The sequence below is a fragment of the Podarcis filfolensis genome (genome assembly GCF_964270895.1).
Source record: "Podarcis filfolensis genome assembly, chromosome: 12".
NCBI lineage: Eukaryota > Metazoa > Chordata > Lepidosauria > Squamata > Lacertidae > Podarcis > Podarcis filfolensis.
The window spans coordinates 11,823,252-11,840,203 of NC_139614.1; the positions used below are offsets into that span (position 1 = coordinate 11,823,252).

Below are 16,952 nucleotides of genomic sequence, written 5' to 3' on the forward strand. Positions count from 1 at the left end.
TTTTAATTCAAAAAATGCTGCTGTGCTGCCTTAAGAAAGAGGGAGCTGCCATATACGGAATCAGCCCATTGGTCCATCTAGCTCAGTATCGCCTATGCTGATTGGCAGTGGCTTTCCAAGGTTTAAGGCAGGGAGTCTCCCTCATCCCTACCTGGACATGCAGGTGATCGATAACCTGGGACCTTCTTCACACAAATCACATGCTGTTCCACTGAGCCGACCTTTCCTCTGCCATGTGCTTTGAAGTGGTTTCTGCCTCTGAATGACACATGCCAGTCAAGCAGCTTACCAGTTAGGAATACCTATCTTTTAATGCAAGAGGACAGAGGCTTAGGTCTGTCTAGCAGTTCTCGTTCCGTAGTAGGAAATACTGATCACTGGATTTTTTTATTTTTTATTTTTTGAAAAATCTGCTGGCTGAGAGAAATAGCAAACAGGAAAGCATACACTGGCATTTATCCAATCTCATATTAAGTTCTTTGAACTGCCCTCAAGATAAATGACTTTTTTGTCTTCCCAGGATTTTGTGGCAGGGAAGTGTTTACTGCATAATTCTTACATGCCCAGCACATCAGTAAGGAGGGGGCTATGGGAGTGCAGGCTTGTACATTATGTTTCGTACTTATTTAACCTGTGTTCCCCTTGGCTGAATTATTTCTTAAGTGCTATAATGACCTTTGAGGACTTATTTCATGTTACCTTTGTGTCTTGCTCTGCTCTAGTAGCCTCCCTTGAGCTAATAGTTTTTAGTGCCCCTTGTTATCCCTATGTTACTAGGAGCTTCAAATCATATTTCAAAAAGCAGCCAAGCATAGCTTCTGCATAAAAAAAAATTTTAGTTATCCGTGATCAGCGGGCCTAATATATGGGCAGATTCCCTCCTCCGCTAGGAAGAAAATTCTTCAAGATAAGCCTTTCTTTTCATTTTCTGGTCATGGTATGCATCAGAAGAGCTTATGTAAACCCATTATTGAATTTTCCCAGAGTCCTGCTCTTACCTACCATAATACAGGGTTTAAGGCATTGTTGCTGGCATTTAAAACCCTAAACCACTAAGGGAAATCATACCTTTCAGACAACCTCTCCCAGTACAATCAAATCTTTCCTGAAATCTTAATTTTTAATTCTCCATTTTGTGCATGGCTCAGTTTTATTTGTGATAGTTTTGGTTTTAATCTTGTGCTTATCTAATTTTTAGAAATCTTACTGAATGTCACTGTCACATTTTTATTTTTACAGTCGTACCTTGGAAGTCGAACGGAATCTGTTCCGGAAGTCCGTTCGACTTCTAAAACCAAATCACGGCTTCTGATTAGCTGCAGGACATCCGAGTTCCAGGGCGTTTGACAACCAAGATACGACTGTATTTCAGTTGTTTAGAGGTTTTGTAATATTAAGCAACATTAAATAAACATGTGGTTTTCAGCTAAAAAAAAAACCATGCAACAGTTTTCTTAGTGATAGTAAAGCTTTTCAAAGAGGTTGACCATTTTGTTCAAGCCGTAACTGTACCATTGTTCAATTTAGTTGTTGAAAAGTACTTGTAACCCCCACAGCAAAATAGAATCATAGAATCATAGAATCAAAGAGTTGGAAGAGACCACAAGGGCCATCGAGTCCAACCCCCTGCCAAGCAGGAAACACCATCAGAGCACTCCTGACATATGGTTGTCAAGCCTCTGCTTAAAGACCTCCAAAGAAGGAGACTCCACCACACTCCTTGGCAGCAAATTCCACTGTCGAACAGCTCTTACTGTCAGGAAGTTCTTCCTAATGTTTAGGTGGAATCTTCTTTCTTGTAGTTTGGATCCATTGCTCCGTGTCCGCTTCTCTGGAGCAGCAGAAAACAACCTTTCTCCCTCCTCTATGTGACATCCTTTTATATATTTGAACATGGCTATCATATCACCCCTTAACCTCCTCTTCTCCAGGCTAAACATGCCCAGCTCCCTTAGCCGTTCCTCATAAGGCATCGTTTCCAGGCCTTTGACCAGTTTGGTTGCCCTCCTCTGGACACGTTCCAGTTTGTCAGTGTCCTGACAATAGTTGGATTGCTTTCTAGGAATGAAAGCCACTTCAACCAGTGAACACTAAGAGAGGTTTAGAGTGTCCTGATATTTCATATTTTGCGGAGTCCAAATGTTCTCTGATAAGCGACCTCAGCAATGTTTTCCCGTTTGCTCTTCGTGTCTCCTTTTAAATTCAGAGTGCTCCACTTGCCCACGTGTCATCCCTTCTGCATATGCACTGCCAAAACATGTCACTCAGCCTTTCACCAGACTGATAACTTGACAATTTGCAAATGTGAACAGGATGAGGAAATCGTGTTTCCTTCCTGGAACCTTGCATCTGAGTAACATTCAGACACCACATATAAGATACTTGACTGTTTACGAAATAAAATATTTTTTCTATCCAGATAAGGATGTAAGATTACTGGATCTGGAAGGCTTTATGTTATGCTAGGAGTCCCATCAAGAAAAGTTAATCTTGCAAAAGATACATTAACAAGAGTGAAGTCTTCTTTACTTTTATTTAAGATTTTCCTATTTGTTTTGTGTCGGTTGTGTTGCCTGACCAGTTTTCACATGTGGGCACAACAAATGAAGGGCATTAGAAGTACTCTGCAGAGAATATATGTGTCATGTATATATCCCATATAAGTAATCTACCTGCTTTATTTATCTATCACGCTTATTTTGCAGGGTTGTGGGGCTCTGCTTGTTGTTGTTTAGTCGTTTAGTCATGTCCGACTCTTCGTGACCCCCTGGACCAGAGCACGCCAGGCACTTCTGTCTTCCACTGCCTCCCGCAGTTTGGTCAAACTCATGCTGGTAGCTTCGAGAACACTGTCCAACCACCTTGTCCTCTGTCGTCCCCTTCTCCTTGTGCCCTCCATCTTTCCCAACATCAGGGTCTTTTCCAGGGAGTCTTCTCTTCTCATGAGGTGGCCAAAGTATTGGAGCCTCAGCTTCAGGATCTGTCCTTCCAGTGAGCACTCAGGGCTGATTTCCTTCAGAATGGAGAGGTTTGATCTTCTTGCAGTCCATGGGACTCTCAAGAGTCTCCTCCAGCACCATAAATCAAAAGCATCAATTATTCGGCGATCAGCCTTCTTTATAGTCCAGCTCTCACTTCCATACATCACTACTGGGAAAACCATAGCTTTTACTATATGGACCTTTGTTGGCAAGGTGATGTCTCTACTTTTTAAGATGCTGTCTAGGTTTGTCATTGCTTTTCTCCCAAGTAGCAGGCGTCTTTTAATTTCGTGGCTGCTGTCACCATCTGCAGTGATCATGGAGCCCAAGAAAGTAAAATCTCTCACTGCCTCCATTTCTTCCCCTTCTATTTGCCAGGAGGTGATGGGACCAGTGGCCGTGATCTTTGTTTTTTTGATGTTGAGCTTCAGACCATATTTTGCGTTCTTTGCCTAAATAATAAAGAAAGTTCCTTCTGTGCACACTATCCTGTTTTGCTGTGTTTGCTGGTCGTTCTTGTTCTTTCTAGATGGTGTAAAAGCCCCTCCGTATGATTTTTGGCCTTGGATTAAGTTGGTCAGAAAACTAGTTTAATTATCTGAATTCCACCCCATCCCCAAAGAATATATTCTGTTGAGTTCAGTCACTGATGTTGTCCTTCACATTGTGAAGTTATCGAGTTCTTGGAACAGAACCCAACGTTTCAGCTATATCTAGGTATCTGGAAGGAGATTTTGGAATCTGGAAACTTTTAAAATATATTTAAGAAGTTTGACAAGTAATTCCTAATTCTGTAAAATCTTTCTTTCTGATGGTTTCAGCCAGGGTAGACAATCTGTGGCCTTGCAGATCTTGTTAGACTACAAATCCCATCACCCCTGAACTATTGGTCATGCTGGCTGGGATTGAGGGGAAAACAACATCTGGAGGCCTGCATTTTGCCCATCCCTGGTTTAAGCAGATGGAACTGCTTTTGGATCATAAACAGTGCTCTCCTATACAGGTCTACTTCAAAGGGAGCCCTCAAACACTCCCACATATGTGTACAGTCAAACCTCAGTTCTCAAACGGCTCCATTTTGGAACATTCATTTCCCAAACGCCAAAAACCCGGAAGTAAATGCTCCGGTTTTCGAAGGTTCCTCAGAACTTGAACATCTGACGCAGCTTCCACTTCAGTGCAAGAAGCTCTTGCAAGCAATCAGAAGCTGTGCATCGGTTGTCTAACGTTTTCAAGGCCGAATGGTCTTCCGGAACGGATTACGTTCAACAACTGAGTCTTGACTGTATAGGATTGTGACTTTTTTATAATGTTTATGAATACAGGAAGTAATGAAAACTCAATTCACCTTGGAGCTACAGACGGTAACGATGGCTTCTATTTGGGTTCCAAAAGTGAGAATTGGCACAGGAAAGCAAATAAGCTAAATAAACAGAAACTTCCAAGTTTTGAAAGCAACTTTGTTTTAGCTTTCCTGCCCAAGGAATTCTAAGTGGCATCGTTTCACAATTTTGTATAGTATGCCTTCAGTTAGCAATTTCTCATCAACAAATCTCAAGGTTGCAGTATTGCTGTTGTCCCAGAGTTCTCCTCTGTGAGGTTGTTGTTTTTTAATGTTATATATCTGGATTTGCCATGTCGCTGATCTCTTATTTTTTTCAGAAAGGTGAGGGATGGAGGGTTTGTTATGTTGTGAGGAATCCCAGTTGAACAGAAAAATAAGGAGTGGCCTATAATTGCATGTTTTCTGCTTTCCCATCTAACATGTGATGTCTAGGAAAGAACTGAGCTCATTTACAAACGGGAAAGTCCTAACCAGAAAGGGCCAGCAAGAAAAATGAATCACTGTTCAAGCAGCTTATTACTTTCCTTTACACTTTGAAAGGTTTCACGCATGTACTTGCGATTGAGACTGCTTAATTTTGCCACCTGACTAAGTACATTGTTGGAAAACTACTCCACACAAAGAAGACCACGTGTTGTGGCTGCACAGAGAACTTGTTTCTAATGAATATTATCAAGTTTTTGTTTTGATTTCTTGCACACTGCCTTGGTTGAGTTACAAAAAAAAGTGGTTTAAAATATTCAAGTGGTTAAAATAAAATTGGCTGCCACAAAAATATATATATATTGTGTCAGGCTAAGGACTCTGTGTCCAAAACCATTTCTGTGATTTACAAAAAGCTGAGTATCTAGCTTTTTATCCAACAGACTGGGGTCATGAGCCAGCTAACATTAGGTAGTTCATTTCAGCAGGACAGAAGATTAGCATGTGTCTAACTTTGACTGGATAATGCATTATATTTTGAAAGTATTATAGTTTTCTTTTGTTATCATAACAATCTCTTGCAGCGCAGTCCTGTAAATACTTCCTCATCATACATATGTTTGGGGCTCACTCCCAAAAATATTTGTTATACAACCTAAATTAAGCTTTAATGAGTAGATATATTTGTCATGTTCCTTGTGTGCTGTGGCTTCTAGGGGGTTGGTTTTGTTCTGTTTTTATGGCATCATGTACTATAATGTACTGAGACCTGCGGGTATAGGGCATATATAAATTCAATAAATAAGTAAATATATTTGTTTGTTTTTAAATGTGGTGTAAGTCGCCTGGAGACAAGCTTCACGTGACAAGCAGCTAACAAGTCTAATAAGATTAATAATAATAATAATAATAATAATAATAATAATAATAATAATAATAAAAAATCTCCTGTCCCCATCTGTTTTTAAGCCCTTTAAGAATAGCATAGGACTATTTTTCTCATCTTCCCTTAACCTATTGCTTTAATTTCAGACAGCAGAGCTATTTTGCTTTCTTTGGTTTCTGATGCGCAATTTGGTACACATTCAGCTTACAGGATGTCGGCAGTTCTGTGCTAAAACAAACTCCCAACGGTTCTGCTCTGGGCAGTGCTTAAACGGAGCAAGCAAACTGCGAAAACAAAATTCGTTTCGTTTTAAGTACAAGCAATCCATTGATGTTGTGTTTCAGGCTTGTCTCACGCTCAAAACAAACTTTGCACTCATCATCTCTGGCACATGGACGTATTGCAGCAGTCCTGGCCTACGGTGGACCCAAAGTCTGAACAGCTGCCAGAAATAGTGCAAGTCTCCGTTCTGGTAAGAACACGTACTCTTCCTTTGGTTGTGATTGTAAAATCTTTAAAATTTCTTGCATCACCTATCAGGGGGAAGGTTGTATGTTGGGGAGGTTAATTTTGCTGCTGTTAAGGCCCAGCAGATTGTCTTCGAAATAAACTCAGCAATTTCAGAAGTGTAGATTTCAAATCAACAGAAGCCCTCACCTCAATCCCGCCTCCCCAGTTGGTTCAGTTAGTGATTGCTCTGTGTTTTCTACTTGGAAAGACATAGCTTGCTGCCTTAATACAGAGTCAGGAGTAGCTGGCATGGAAGGACTGCAGCATGTAACCACTCCTGGCAGCAACATTTATGCCACTCATCAGGACCATGTGGGTGTTGGCTATTTGCAGGTTAGTTGCGCTGCAGAAGGCGTGCTGGGGAGACCACACATTACAAGGAACGCAAAAATAACTTTTGCTAGGTTTTAATAACAAAAACAAAAACTCCTTTTACACTAAATGTATCAATAAGCATGACCCAACCACCAGGCTACTGGGAGAGTAAGGTGCTGCTCTTTATATACTATTCCCAACAGCTTAATTAACATAACTTTAACAGCACCTGCTATACTGCTTCACAGCTGTAAAACTAGGTCACGTTATTTGCTCTGGCCCTTAAAGAAATACACATCTTGTGGAACAATAATGAACCTTCAAATTTAAAGAGACCACTCAACAGTGGGGACTGGGCAGTAGCAAAAACGTACCAGTGCAGAATTGGCTCTGCCGGTGTGCTGACACCACCCCAATCTTGCCTGTCCCTGCACCAAACCGTTAACCAGTAGTGATGTCGCTGTCAAAGGACCAACACTACTCCTTCATGTCAGCCACTCCTACTCAGAGCATTGGTCCACCTGGTTTAGTATTTACCTGCCCTCGCTGGCAATGGCTCTCCAGGGTTCCAGGCAGAAATCTCTCCCAGCCATATCTGGAAAGCTATTGCCAGCTTGGTTTGCGTGTAGAGAGTTTGTGTAACACCACTTCGCTCCAGTCCATCCTTTTAGCAGCCCTAGATCTAGTCGATGTGACCTCGGGAGTGGAAGTGGCCAGGATGGGATTCAGAGACATGGGGTGGGAGTTGGGCCGTGACAAGAGACTGTGTGGAAACAAAAGGACCTGATTGGGCCTGGGACGTTCCTCCACTGGTACAAAACCCCACAGAGAAGTCTAATCATGGTCTGACATGAAAATAATTAGAGCAGAACTACATGACACAGAGCTGCTGCTACAAATGGCATTCCTCAGCCAAGTTCCCCCCCCCAAAAGGCATAGATTCTGCTTAAACTGTGTTCCGATACCTGGTCCTGTGTTTACCTGTTCATATTGCACACCTTTGTTGCCACTGTTTGGGGCAGGAAAGTGACCTGCTTGGCGATGTAGAGGTACGTTATTTTTGCAGGGGGGGGGGCTGACACTGGGTTGTCATTTGTGGCAGTAGTTTCATGTATACAAATCAAGATCAGCAGGTGAAATAATATCTTGTTCCAGATTTTGCATTTACAAAGCTCCACAAGTGTTCTGACATTCTAAGTCCCAACTTGACATTTGTGTCAATATCTCGGGCTAATGCCATGCTGCTTACCCATACAGTTGCAGTTCTGTCGGTGTTGATATCTCACTCTGTTGTTCCATTTGTGTCTGTCCAAGGATCAACATGAAACAGGTCACCTCCCTTGCTTTGTGCGCTGTAGACATAATGAAATAAATATCTGATTTTCTGTTGTGCCAGGCGTTATTGCCATGTTTCGTCAGATTCAGGGCACCATAGCATCTGGCACTGCATTTTTTAAAAACTGGTGCTTCCTTGGTGGCACCTTAATAGCCTGGAATTGAAAAATTGGATGCAACCTGTCTTCTAGGGCGCACTCTTGTTCACAGATTTTATGCCATTTAGATTTCATCTCCCCGTGTCCAACCTTCTCACTTTTCTGTAACATCTTCTTTGTAAAAACTTTTCTGGTTTCCCTATAATGCCTTTACTTAGGTTGGCCCTGTCTGTATTGAAGCTGGTACTTTTAACTTGTCTGGAAAATACATTGATAATGTACAACAGGAAAAGTTGGGGTTTGATCTTGTTTAAAAACTAACCAGTGTCTACTTAGTGACTGATTCCTATGTCAAATTGAATCATTGTTAAACTCTAGTTAACTTTAATTGAAATGGGTAGTGTTCCAGTGTAGACTGCCGAAATAGTGGACACTCCACTCCTCCCCAATCCTGTGACTTCTAGGAAACAAGCAGGTTTACTGCTTGTGGTTTATCTGGAGAGAGACAAGGCACAAACTTAGGTTTTCATGACACAACAAACCCAAACCATGGTTTGTTTTGCAGCAGAACTGCGGGAGGAGTGTAGCCCACATAATTTCATCTGCATGCACTCGCGTGCTACTCATTCATATGAAGCCATAGTTATTCTAATGAGGCATGTGAACCAAGCTGGCTTCTCATTACTACTAATATAGTTCAGTCGGGAGAGCTATATAATCTCAGGGTCGTAGGTTAAAGCCCCACATTGGGCAAAAGATTCCTGCATTGCAGAGAGTTGGACTAGATGACCCTCATGGTGCCATCCAACTCTGTGATTCTGTTCTATGATTCATTTATTCTATAAGGCAGCCTCTCTGACCTTTTACGCATTACTTGTTTTTAAAACCAGACCCAACTGGATTGGCTAAATTAGCCCAGGGCTATACATGTGACTTGCTGATCAGAAGGTCGGCGGTTCGAATCCCCGTGACGGAGTGAGCTCCCATTGTTCGGTCCCTGCTCCTGCCAACCTAGCATTTTGAAAGCACGCCAGTGCAAGTAGATAAATAGGTACCACTCCGGCAGGAAGGTAAATGGCGTTTCCGTGCGCTGCTCTGGTTCGCCAGAAGCGGCTTAGTCATGCTGGCCACATGTCCCGGAAGCTGTACGCCGGCTCCCTCGGCCTAAAGAGCAAGATGAGCGCGCAACCCCAGAATCGGTCACGACGACCTAATGGTCAGGGGTCCCTTTACTCTTTACCTTTATACATGTGATAACATACAGTAACAAAAAGGCAGGCTGACGCAAGGTAACAGAAGTCTAATGATTGGATTGAAAGTTCTAAATAATACCTGAATTATTTATCTAGCAAATAGTGGTAAATGGACAAGAAACTTGAGGGCCCATTTGTAGACATCTCCTTTTAGTTCTCATCTCTGTCTCCTTTCCCCTTCCAGATCAACAACAAACCCTATGGAAAAGTTGGTGTACCTCAACAAGTATCCCGAGACGCAGAAGTAGTTCGTGAACTGGTTGTTCAAAGTAAGCTGGGGACCGAATATCTCCAAGGACGCACCATTAAAAAGTTCATATTGTCTCCTAGAACTGCGCTTGTCAACTTCCTTATCCAGGAATAGTTGGTAGCCGTATTTTCTTAAAACTGCCTGTTTATCACTTTCCATTAAAGTGGGGAGAAAGAAACTCGACCATATTCTCCAACCAAGATGCTGCAGAGGGCAGAAAAATTAAAGCACAGTGATAAAGAAGCAAAAGCTAACTTGTATATAATCAATGAACATGAGCACTTCCGCAAATATTTCTCTGGAAATCATGTTTTTTCGTTTTTATCACTGTTGCTACATACAGGTGAAAGTGTTGCTGTGAGTATTTGGTGCAGGGATAAGCTGTAATGCAGTAAAATGCATCCTCCTCATTCTTTTTTCCCTGTGCAGAAATATTTTGGGAGGGGGTGTTCTTTTACTAATAATAATCATGAAATATATTTTCAGTGTATTGTTACTGAAAGTAATATACACTATATAATCCATCATCCCTTTCACTGATCCTAGTCATAACCATTCAACTTGGCTAATCAGTCTCAGCATTCATAATAAAATGTGTTTTCTACTTTCTTGTTTATTGGAGTACATCTTGGCTATATTTTCCACTAATTCCCACAGAGTTCACCAGCATAAAACAAGCTAATGAAAATTAATTCTAGGCAAAAAACACACACAACTCCTCTGTTTAAATTATTGTCTCCATGTTTCAAAGCAGCATGCTGGTAACAGATCAAGTCCAAGTATTGCAGTCTTGCCAAGGGACATCCATACATGCCAGTTTTGGTTTTTTGTTCAGATCTGATTCTCACACAGATTTAGATGTTCGGCTAGAATGGAAGTTGTTATCTTGTCTGTGCACTTTATAAAGTGGAAATAAAAAACGAGGTGCCTTTCAGATACGGAGAGTCAATAATGTACTTCCATAGCATGTATAGCTGTTCTCTTGAACCAGTTCAGCCACTTGGTTAGTACAGTAAGTCACTTGTTCTAGACACTGGAAATTTCTGTAACAAAAAGGAACAGGTTTCCTGGCTTCACTTCTTTGCCATCTCAGTTCACAGAGCTTAGTGTGCAATCTTATTGGCAAACCACGAGTCACAAGTCAGCTCTCTGTCTTGACAATTTGGAAATCAGCCCAATAATGTATGGCCAATATTTCTAAGCCTTTAATCCATGGAACTCTAAAGGGCAAATACTACAAGTAGATATTGTTTCTTGTGGGGGTGGGTGGCAAGTAGAGCTATCAAAACCAGATTCTCACAGTGGCTGAATTTAAACAGCTATCTACCTTGAACAGCATTTCAGAAGCTCCAGGAAACACAGACTAGTGTGTAGCCCAACATTGCCTGGCCGCTGTCGTGCCACAAACTTCAATATATTTACCGACCTGAGCATGTGTAAATAACCTTTTTGCATTTTGTATTATTGTCGGGAGTTAGCTCAGCCTTCAAAATTTCTGGTCCAATTCCATCTTGAGCATGGCTCTCAAAGAATTATCTTTGGTTTATTGACATTTTCATTTTAATGAAGATTGGCTTACCGTATTTTTCGCTCCATAAGACACACTTTTTTCCTCCTAAAAAGTAAGGGGAAATGTGTGTGCGTCTTATGGAGCAAATGCAGGCTGCGCAGCTATCGCTGAAGCCAGCAGAGCGAGAGCTGCGCAGCGCCTCTTGTTGTGTTGGCTTCCCAGCGAAGCGGGAGGAGGGACGGAAGGGAGCCCTTACAGAGCTTCAGCAGAGCAGCGCAGCGCCTCTTCAGTGAAGCGGGAGGAGGAAAGGAAGGGGCTCCGTAAAGGCTCCCTTCGTTTCCTCCTCCCGCTTCACTGAAGAGTGTCGCTTCGTCTCACCTGCCTCCTTCGATTCCCCCCAGCAGGGACAACGCTGCTAGGCGGCCAGCAGATCCAGCTTCCCCAAAGGGGCGGATAGACCGGCGGCTCCTTAGCCTGATCCTCCTTCCTCCTCCCTCTTCCTCTTCTTTTCCCCAGCTGCCTTGGGCTTCTCTTGAGCCTTCCTGAGAGCCCGGCTGCCCCCTAAGCCAGCTGCCTGGCTCTATTCTTCGCAAGCCCTTTGACGTGTTGGAAGCGGCAGCGGCAGCCCCTGCCAAGGCTCAGGAGCGCTCGAATGCATAGCGCAAGGAGGGGAGGGGCCTCAGATTCAGAATATTTTTTTTTCTTGTTTTCCTCTAAAAACTAGGTGTGTCTTATGGTCGGGTGCCTCTTATAGAGCGAAAAATACGGTAGTCCTGTCGACTTGGGCATTCAAAAATCTGATCCAAAAGTCTCTGGTGTCAAAGCTGAGTCAATGTTGAAAAGGAGACCATAAGCACAGGTTGTGCCTGTTATGGAGAGTATACCTTGTTTCATCTAGTGTGGCCATATATTCTACGTCAGAGCACAGTCTTCTATTTGAAGGACTGTTCAGCCTTTCTGCCTGGCTTAAAGATAAGGAACCATAAGAACGAAGGGCAAGAGAGACCAGTTTCCAGCTGGACAACAGAATGAGCCAGCTGCAGTCTTCCTCACTTTTGGTGAGCTCTGTTTACAGTTTCATAATTCTAAATCTATATCCATACCAGTCGACATATGCAGATGTTATGCAAATCTCCCCTTTTAGCCTTCTTTTTTGACGATGCATAATTTGCCACCCTAATTTTAGCTGGAATTTAAATAATGTGTTTTTTCACTGTATGCATTTGCATACAGAAACGCCATTAGCTATCAAGCGTAATTGTTACAAAATAATAAACCAGTCTTAACCTTTTGATTCATATACACTCTAGAACGGTGGTGATTCAATAAAATATCTTCACTGTTCGGGTGGGGAAGGAAAAGGGATCTTAAGCTGTCAGCCATCCAAGTGTTGAATGCATTCAGAATTATATAGAGAGAAATGAAATGAGAAATTATATAGAGAGAAAGGCTCTGCCCTTTACACAATTTAGAAGTAAATTAGAGGATCATTTTTAAAGTGTTTTATATCCCCCATTGCAAAGGCTCATTGCAGGTTACAATATAAAAACAATAGAAATAAATATTAAAACATGCAGTATGAATAAAGTGCCAAACTTCCTGAAAGTTAATTATAAACCCCATTCTTCTATGCCTTGTTTCCCTTGATACATGTTGGGGGTTATATTATTGGAGATGGGGAAAGGACTGGCTCTTTGTGCTATGGGAAGAATGGAGAAAGAATCGTCAACAACATTGGTTAATATTGACTGCTATATATGTGATGACTTTTTCGCCCTGCAGATTTGTTACTGGTCCTTAGAATGAGAATTGAATTTAGATCTGGCCTAAAAAGATAATTCCTATGCTTCAGAAGCCATAAATTCTTAATGGTGCTAGCTAAAATAACAATGCCCCATTGTTACAATAACTCCCTCCACCCTGAGCTTATCCATGTGCACGGTTCTTTGGGCCTCTATTCACACAACCAGTTTTCCCCCATCAGAAAATACTTCCCCTTGTGCGTAACCTAATATCTTGTTCACCATTCCAGGGGAGAGGAGGGGAACACTAGACAAGCATGCTTTGCTTTCTCTGTCTCCGACTTGGAGTGAAAACAGCAACACACAAGCTATTTGAAAAGTTAATTTCTTTTTAGTAACCGTAGCAAATAACCTTGTAAAAACGAATTCCCTTGGGAAGCTGCCTCCTCTGCCATTTCTCCACAAAAGGAGAAATGTTGGAGATGGTTGTTGGGGCCAAATAAGAGTTTGCTTTCCACTGTAGGACGTTTCTCTAAATCCAGTCCTTTTTTTCTTTTTGCAAAACCTTTTTCAGTAATCGAAATAAACTTGAAAAGGTTGTCACTTTGGCAGTGCTTTGCTGAAAGTTCCAGAATTTCTCGCATGCTGTATTGTTTTGGGGCTTGGACTTGCCCCGTAAGCAGCACGCTTGATTAGAGAGGGATGAAAGTTCACAAAATTGCCTTGATGCATTTCTGTTGTTTGCAGAACGGACAAGGAAGAGCGGTTGGGGGAGGGGCTCAACATCCTGGACTTCATGCTCCAAATGCATGGAAGATAAACCAAGCTCTCCGGAAAGAGGAATTATCATTGGCCAGTTCAACATTACCCCAACATTCCTTGACCAACCCAGGGTCCATATAGATAGAAGCCTCCTAGTATACCTGGCTACTCAAGAGTTTCCCACAAGCATCTGATTGGCCACTGTGAGAACAGGATGCTAGACTAGATGGACCACTGGCCTGATCCAGTAGGCCAGTGGTTCTCAACCTGTGGGTCCCCAGATGTTGTTGGACTACAACTCCCATCATCCCTGAGCTCTGGCCTTGCTAGCTAAGGGTGATGGGAGTTGTAGTTCAACAACATCTGGGGACCCACAGGTTGAGAAAGGCTGCAGTAAGCTGTTCTTATGTCCTTGTAGATGCAGGCAGAAGCAAGGGTGCCCAAAGAGGAGCAAAAGCTGGCTTAGCAATGACTGGGTGTACTCCTCGCTTCTCGAGCAGCTACCACCAGTATCCTAAAGAGAGGGCCACGTGTGAAAAGACAATAATGCAATACGTACAAGGTAAGCTGGTCAAATGTAATGGTTAGTAGAATGATGGGAGAGACAGGCCTACACATCCGCCTGCACATCAACAGCCAACATGCTGGATGTGAACACGTCTGATATGATTTTGGTAAATAATGCTCTGAACAATCAGGAAAAGTGCTGCAGAATACTACGGCTGCAATTTTAAGTGCACTTTCTGGGACGTAAGTGAGTACAGTCATACCTTGGTTTTCAAACAGCTTAGTTCTCGAATGTTTTGGCTCCCAAACGCAGCAAACCCAGAAGTGACTGTTCCGGTTTGCAAACTATTTTTGGAAGCCAAACATCTAACGGGGCTTCCAATTGGCTGCAGGAGCTTTCTGCAGCCAATCAGAAGCCGCGGTTTGGTTTCCAAACATTTTAGAAGCCAAACGGATTTCTGGAATGGATTCTGTTCGACTTCCAAGGTACGACTGTACTGCATTCAGTTTTAAATTAAGGAGATCACAGATGCCCAGAGTTGTAGAGTTGGAAGGAACTGCAAAGATAATCCAGTCCAAACTCCTGCATTGCAAGAATCTTTCACCCAGCATGGGACTCAAACCCACAACCCTGTGATTAAGAGTCTCATGCTCCATCCCTTGAAGGGCTGTTGTTAAACCTGATTTGCCCATTTATTCACTCTTCCAAGATGGGGTGGGAAAATCTGTCAGATCTCAAAATATAATGTATTTAAAAAAACTGATTTTATTTTTTAAAAATCCAGAAACTTCAAGGTCTACTTCCTACTATAGTAGCTTATGAAATGAAAATAATTTTATTCAACTTTTTTTTTAAAGCCCCAAAAACTAGTATTAGCGATAATGTACCAGATGAGTGACAAAGACATGTTAGCTTGTGGTTAAGGAAAGAGAAGTGGCCGTCAATAGAAATTATATTTTACAAGTGGGTCCCGCAACAAATTTCTGCAGTATGGAGTGTTCAGGATTTCAGCCACTCCTGAAATCAGTCTGTCCCTTGTCCTCCTTTCAGTATTCTATGGCCATTTGAGCATGTTCAGTTATCATTTGAGCTGTTAAAGTTCCCACTGATTTTTTAAAAAATCTGACCACGTAAGCAACAAGACCCAAATCTTGAATATCAGAAGTAGAGGGAACAACGCAGCCAAAAATGTTACAGTGACCCAAAAGGGCACCACTGGTCTCAGCAAAGGGTTCAAAACTTTCTGCAAAAATAATTAGCAGAATCTACCAGGAAATTTTGTCCATGCTCCATTTAAATAACTACTTTTCTGAGGGATTGTGCTTTTTGTGTGTGGAGACCTATGGGAGTTGTGTGAAAATATCAAGGAAAACGTTAGCTCTAAAAATATCCTTTGTGTGGGAGGCATGATATCAACAACTGATCGGCACAAATCTTCCCAGGCCCCCAATGTATTAACAACGTCCCTCAAGTCTATGCCGACTGTGTTAAGTTGAATTAACAACAGGATGACAATGTTGCCTGACAGTCCTTTCAGCCAAGGACTGTTGCAACAAAGAAATCACGGCAGTATGTTATTTACAAAATGTAGATAGCGAGGAATGGAATTGGCATGATTTTCTAAAACAACGTACGGTAATTCTGGGAAATGTTTAGCTGAATTCTCCCCTCCCTCAGATCTATTCTAATAATTGGCATTTCCCCGAATGCCACGGATGTCAAGTTCAGCAAGTACAAACTGGGATTGGTGGAGGAAAAGGATCTGCCCTAATGAAGTGATAGGGCTGTTAAGTGAGAGCCCAATTGATCCAGCTGCTATTGTTGGCGGAAAGTTGGAACAAGCCCATGGAGAAGCAGAAAGATGATACAGGGCAAGTCTCAAAAGCTGAAGCAGCTTGTTGCTTAGCGTTCTATACATGGTTTCCCTGCTAGGAATGCTACCATCCACAGTTTATACAACTGCGTAAACAGTGAGAGTGATGATGGATTGCACGCCTAAGGTCCCAGTTTTTCAGCTAAATAAGACTGCAAACTGCTGCTGGTCCTTCTTACCCATGTGGACCACTCAAAGATCATTTGGGCTGAAGTCCTCCACACCTCTTCGGTCGATAGGAATTAGAATCATGGAATTGCGGAGTTGAAAGGGTCATCTTTTGCCCAACATGGGGCTCAAACCCATAACTGATATCAAGAGTCTCATGGTGAGCTAGTGGTCAGACTGGTTGAATTCAAACCATCGGAATTTGCTCCTTTAGTGGCGATGAACAGCCTCAGAAATTGCAGCTCTGATAGGAAACAACAAGCAAGGGAGAAATAGGTACCTGAGTTATTGAAAGCCCAACATGTTTCAGAAATGGGAAGTTCCTTCTCCAGGGGCAATCTAAAACCAATGCTACCACCACTTGTGAAAAACCTACAAATGCTCATTATAAAGAAGGTTCTAAAAATGAAATAAAGACCATTTATATATACAAAACCAAACAATTTATCATTGTGCCTCCTTTTTAAACAGTGTTTCTTATAGCATCCATGTTAAATCTCTAAATACAAATGCTACACAAGGGAAATGGGAGAAACTTTACTGATGTCACTATTAACATAAGAAGCAGCATACTGAAACAGACAAAAACTAAAAAGACTCAAAGCTCTTTAAGGAGTAGCTGACTAAACTTACCTTCTTGCTGAAGAGCTTTCAGGCTGATTGTTCAAAGCAGACTCTAAAGGGAAGACTTGTAACTCACCGGTAGAGCACATTGCTTTAGCTGCAGGTTCAATCTCTCACCTCCAATAAAAGGCTGAGGTGGTGGTGATGTTTGACCTCTACCAAAGTCCCTGAAGAGCTGCAGGCATTCAGAAAAGACATTATTTGGCTAGATTAACTTCTAGCCTCACTATACAAGGAAATTTCCTATGCTTTAATAGACTGTAATCCTATGGTCATGAAGCTCACATCAAAAAAACTAAGATCATGGCCACTGGTCCCATCACCTTCTGGCAAATAGAAGGGGAAGAAATGGAGGCAGTGAGAAATTTT

At 42.1% G+C, this 16,952-nt stretch overlaps 1 protein-coding gene and 1 long non-coding RNA gene across 3 annotated transcripts in view; one reads left to right on the top strand and one right to left on the bottom strand.

Annotated features, from left to right (window-relative positions):
* Nucleotides 1-10,004, top strand: part of LARS2 (leucyl-tRNA synthetase 2, mitochondrial) — a 67,465-nt gene extending 57,461 nt beyond the window's left edge. For both annotated transcript variants that reach the window (XM_083577721.1, XM_083577722.1), the window contains exons 20-21: nucleotides 5,980-6,107; nucleotides 9,331-10,004. In XM_083577721.1, coding sequence (XP_083433847.1) covers nucleotides 5,980-6,107; nucleotides 9,331-9,510 — 308 coding nt within the window. In that variant the 3' untranslated portion in view covers nucleotides 9,511-10,004. The remainder of the gene's footprint in view (nucleotides 1-5,979; nucleotides 6,108-9,330) is intronic.
* LOC310745656 lies at nucleotides 9,855-16,622 on the bottom strand. Its single transcript, XR_014540285.1, has 2 exons — nucleotides 16,593-16,622; nucleotides 9,855-10,439 (listed from the first exon to the last, which is right to left on the bottom strand). It is a non-coding gene; the product is annotated as an uncharacterized lncRNA (long non-coding RNA).
* Nucleotides 16,623-16,952: the final 330 nt, after the last annotated feature.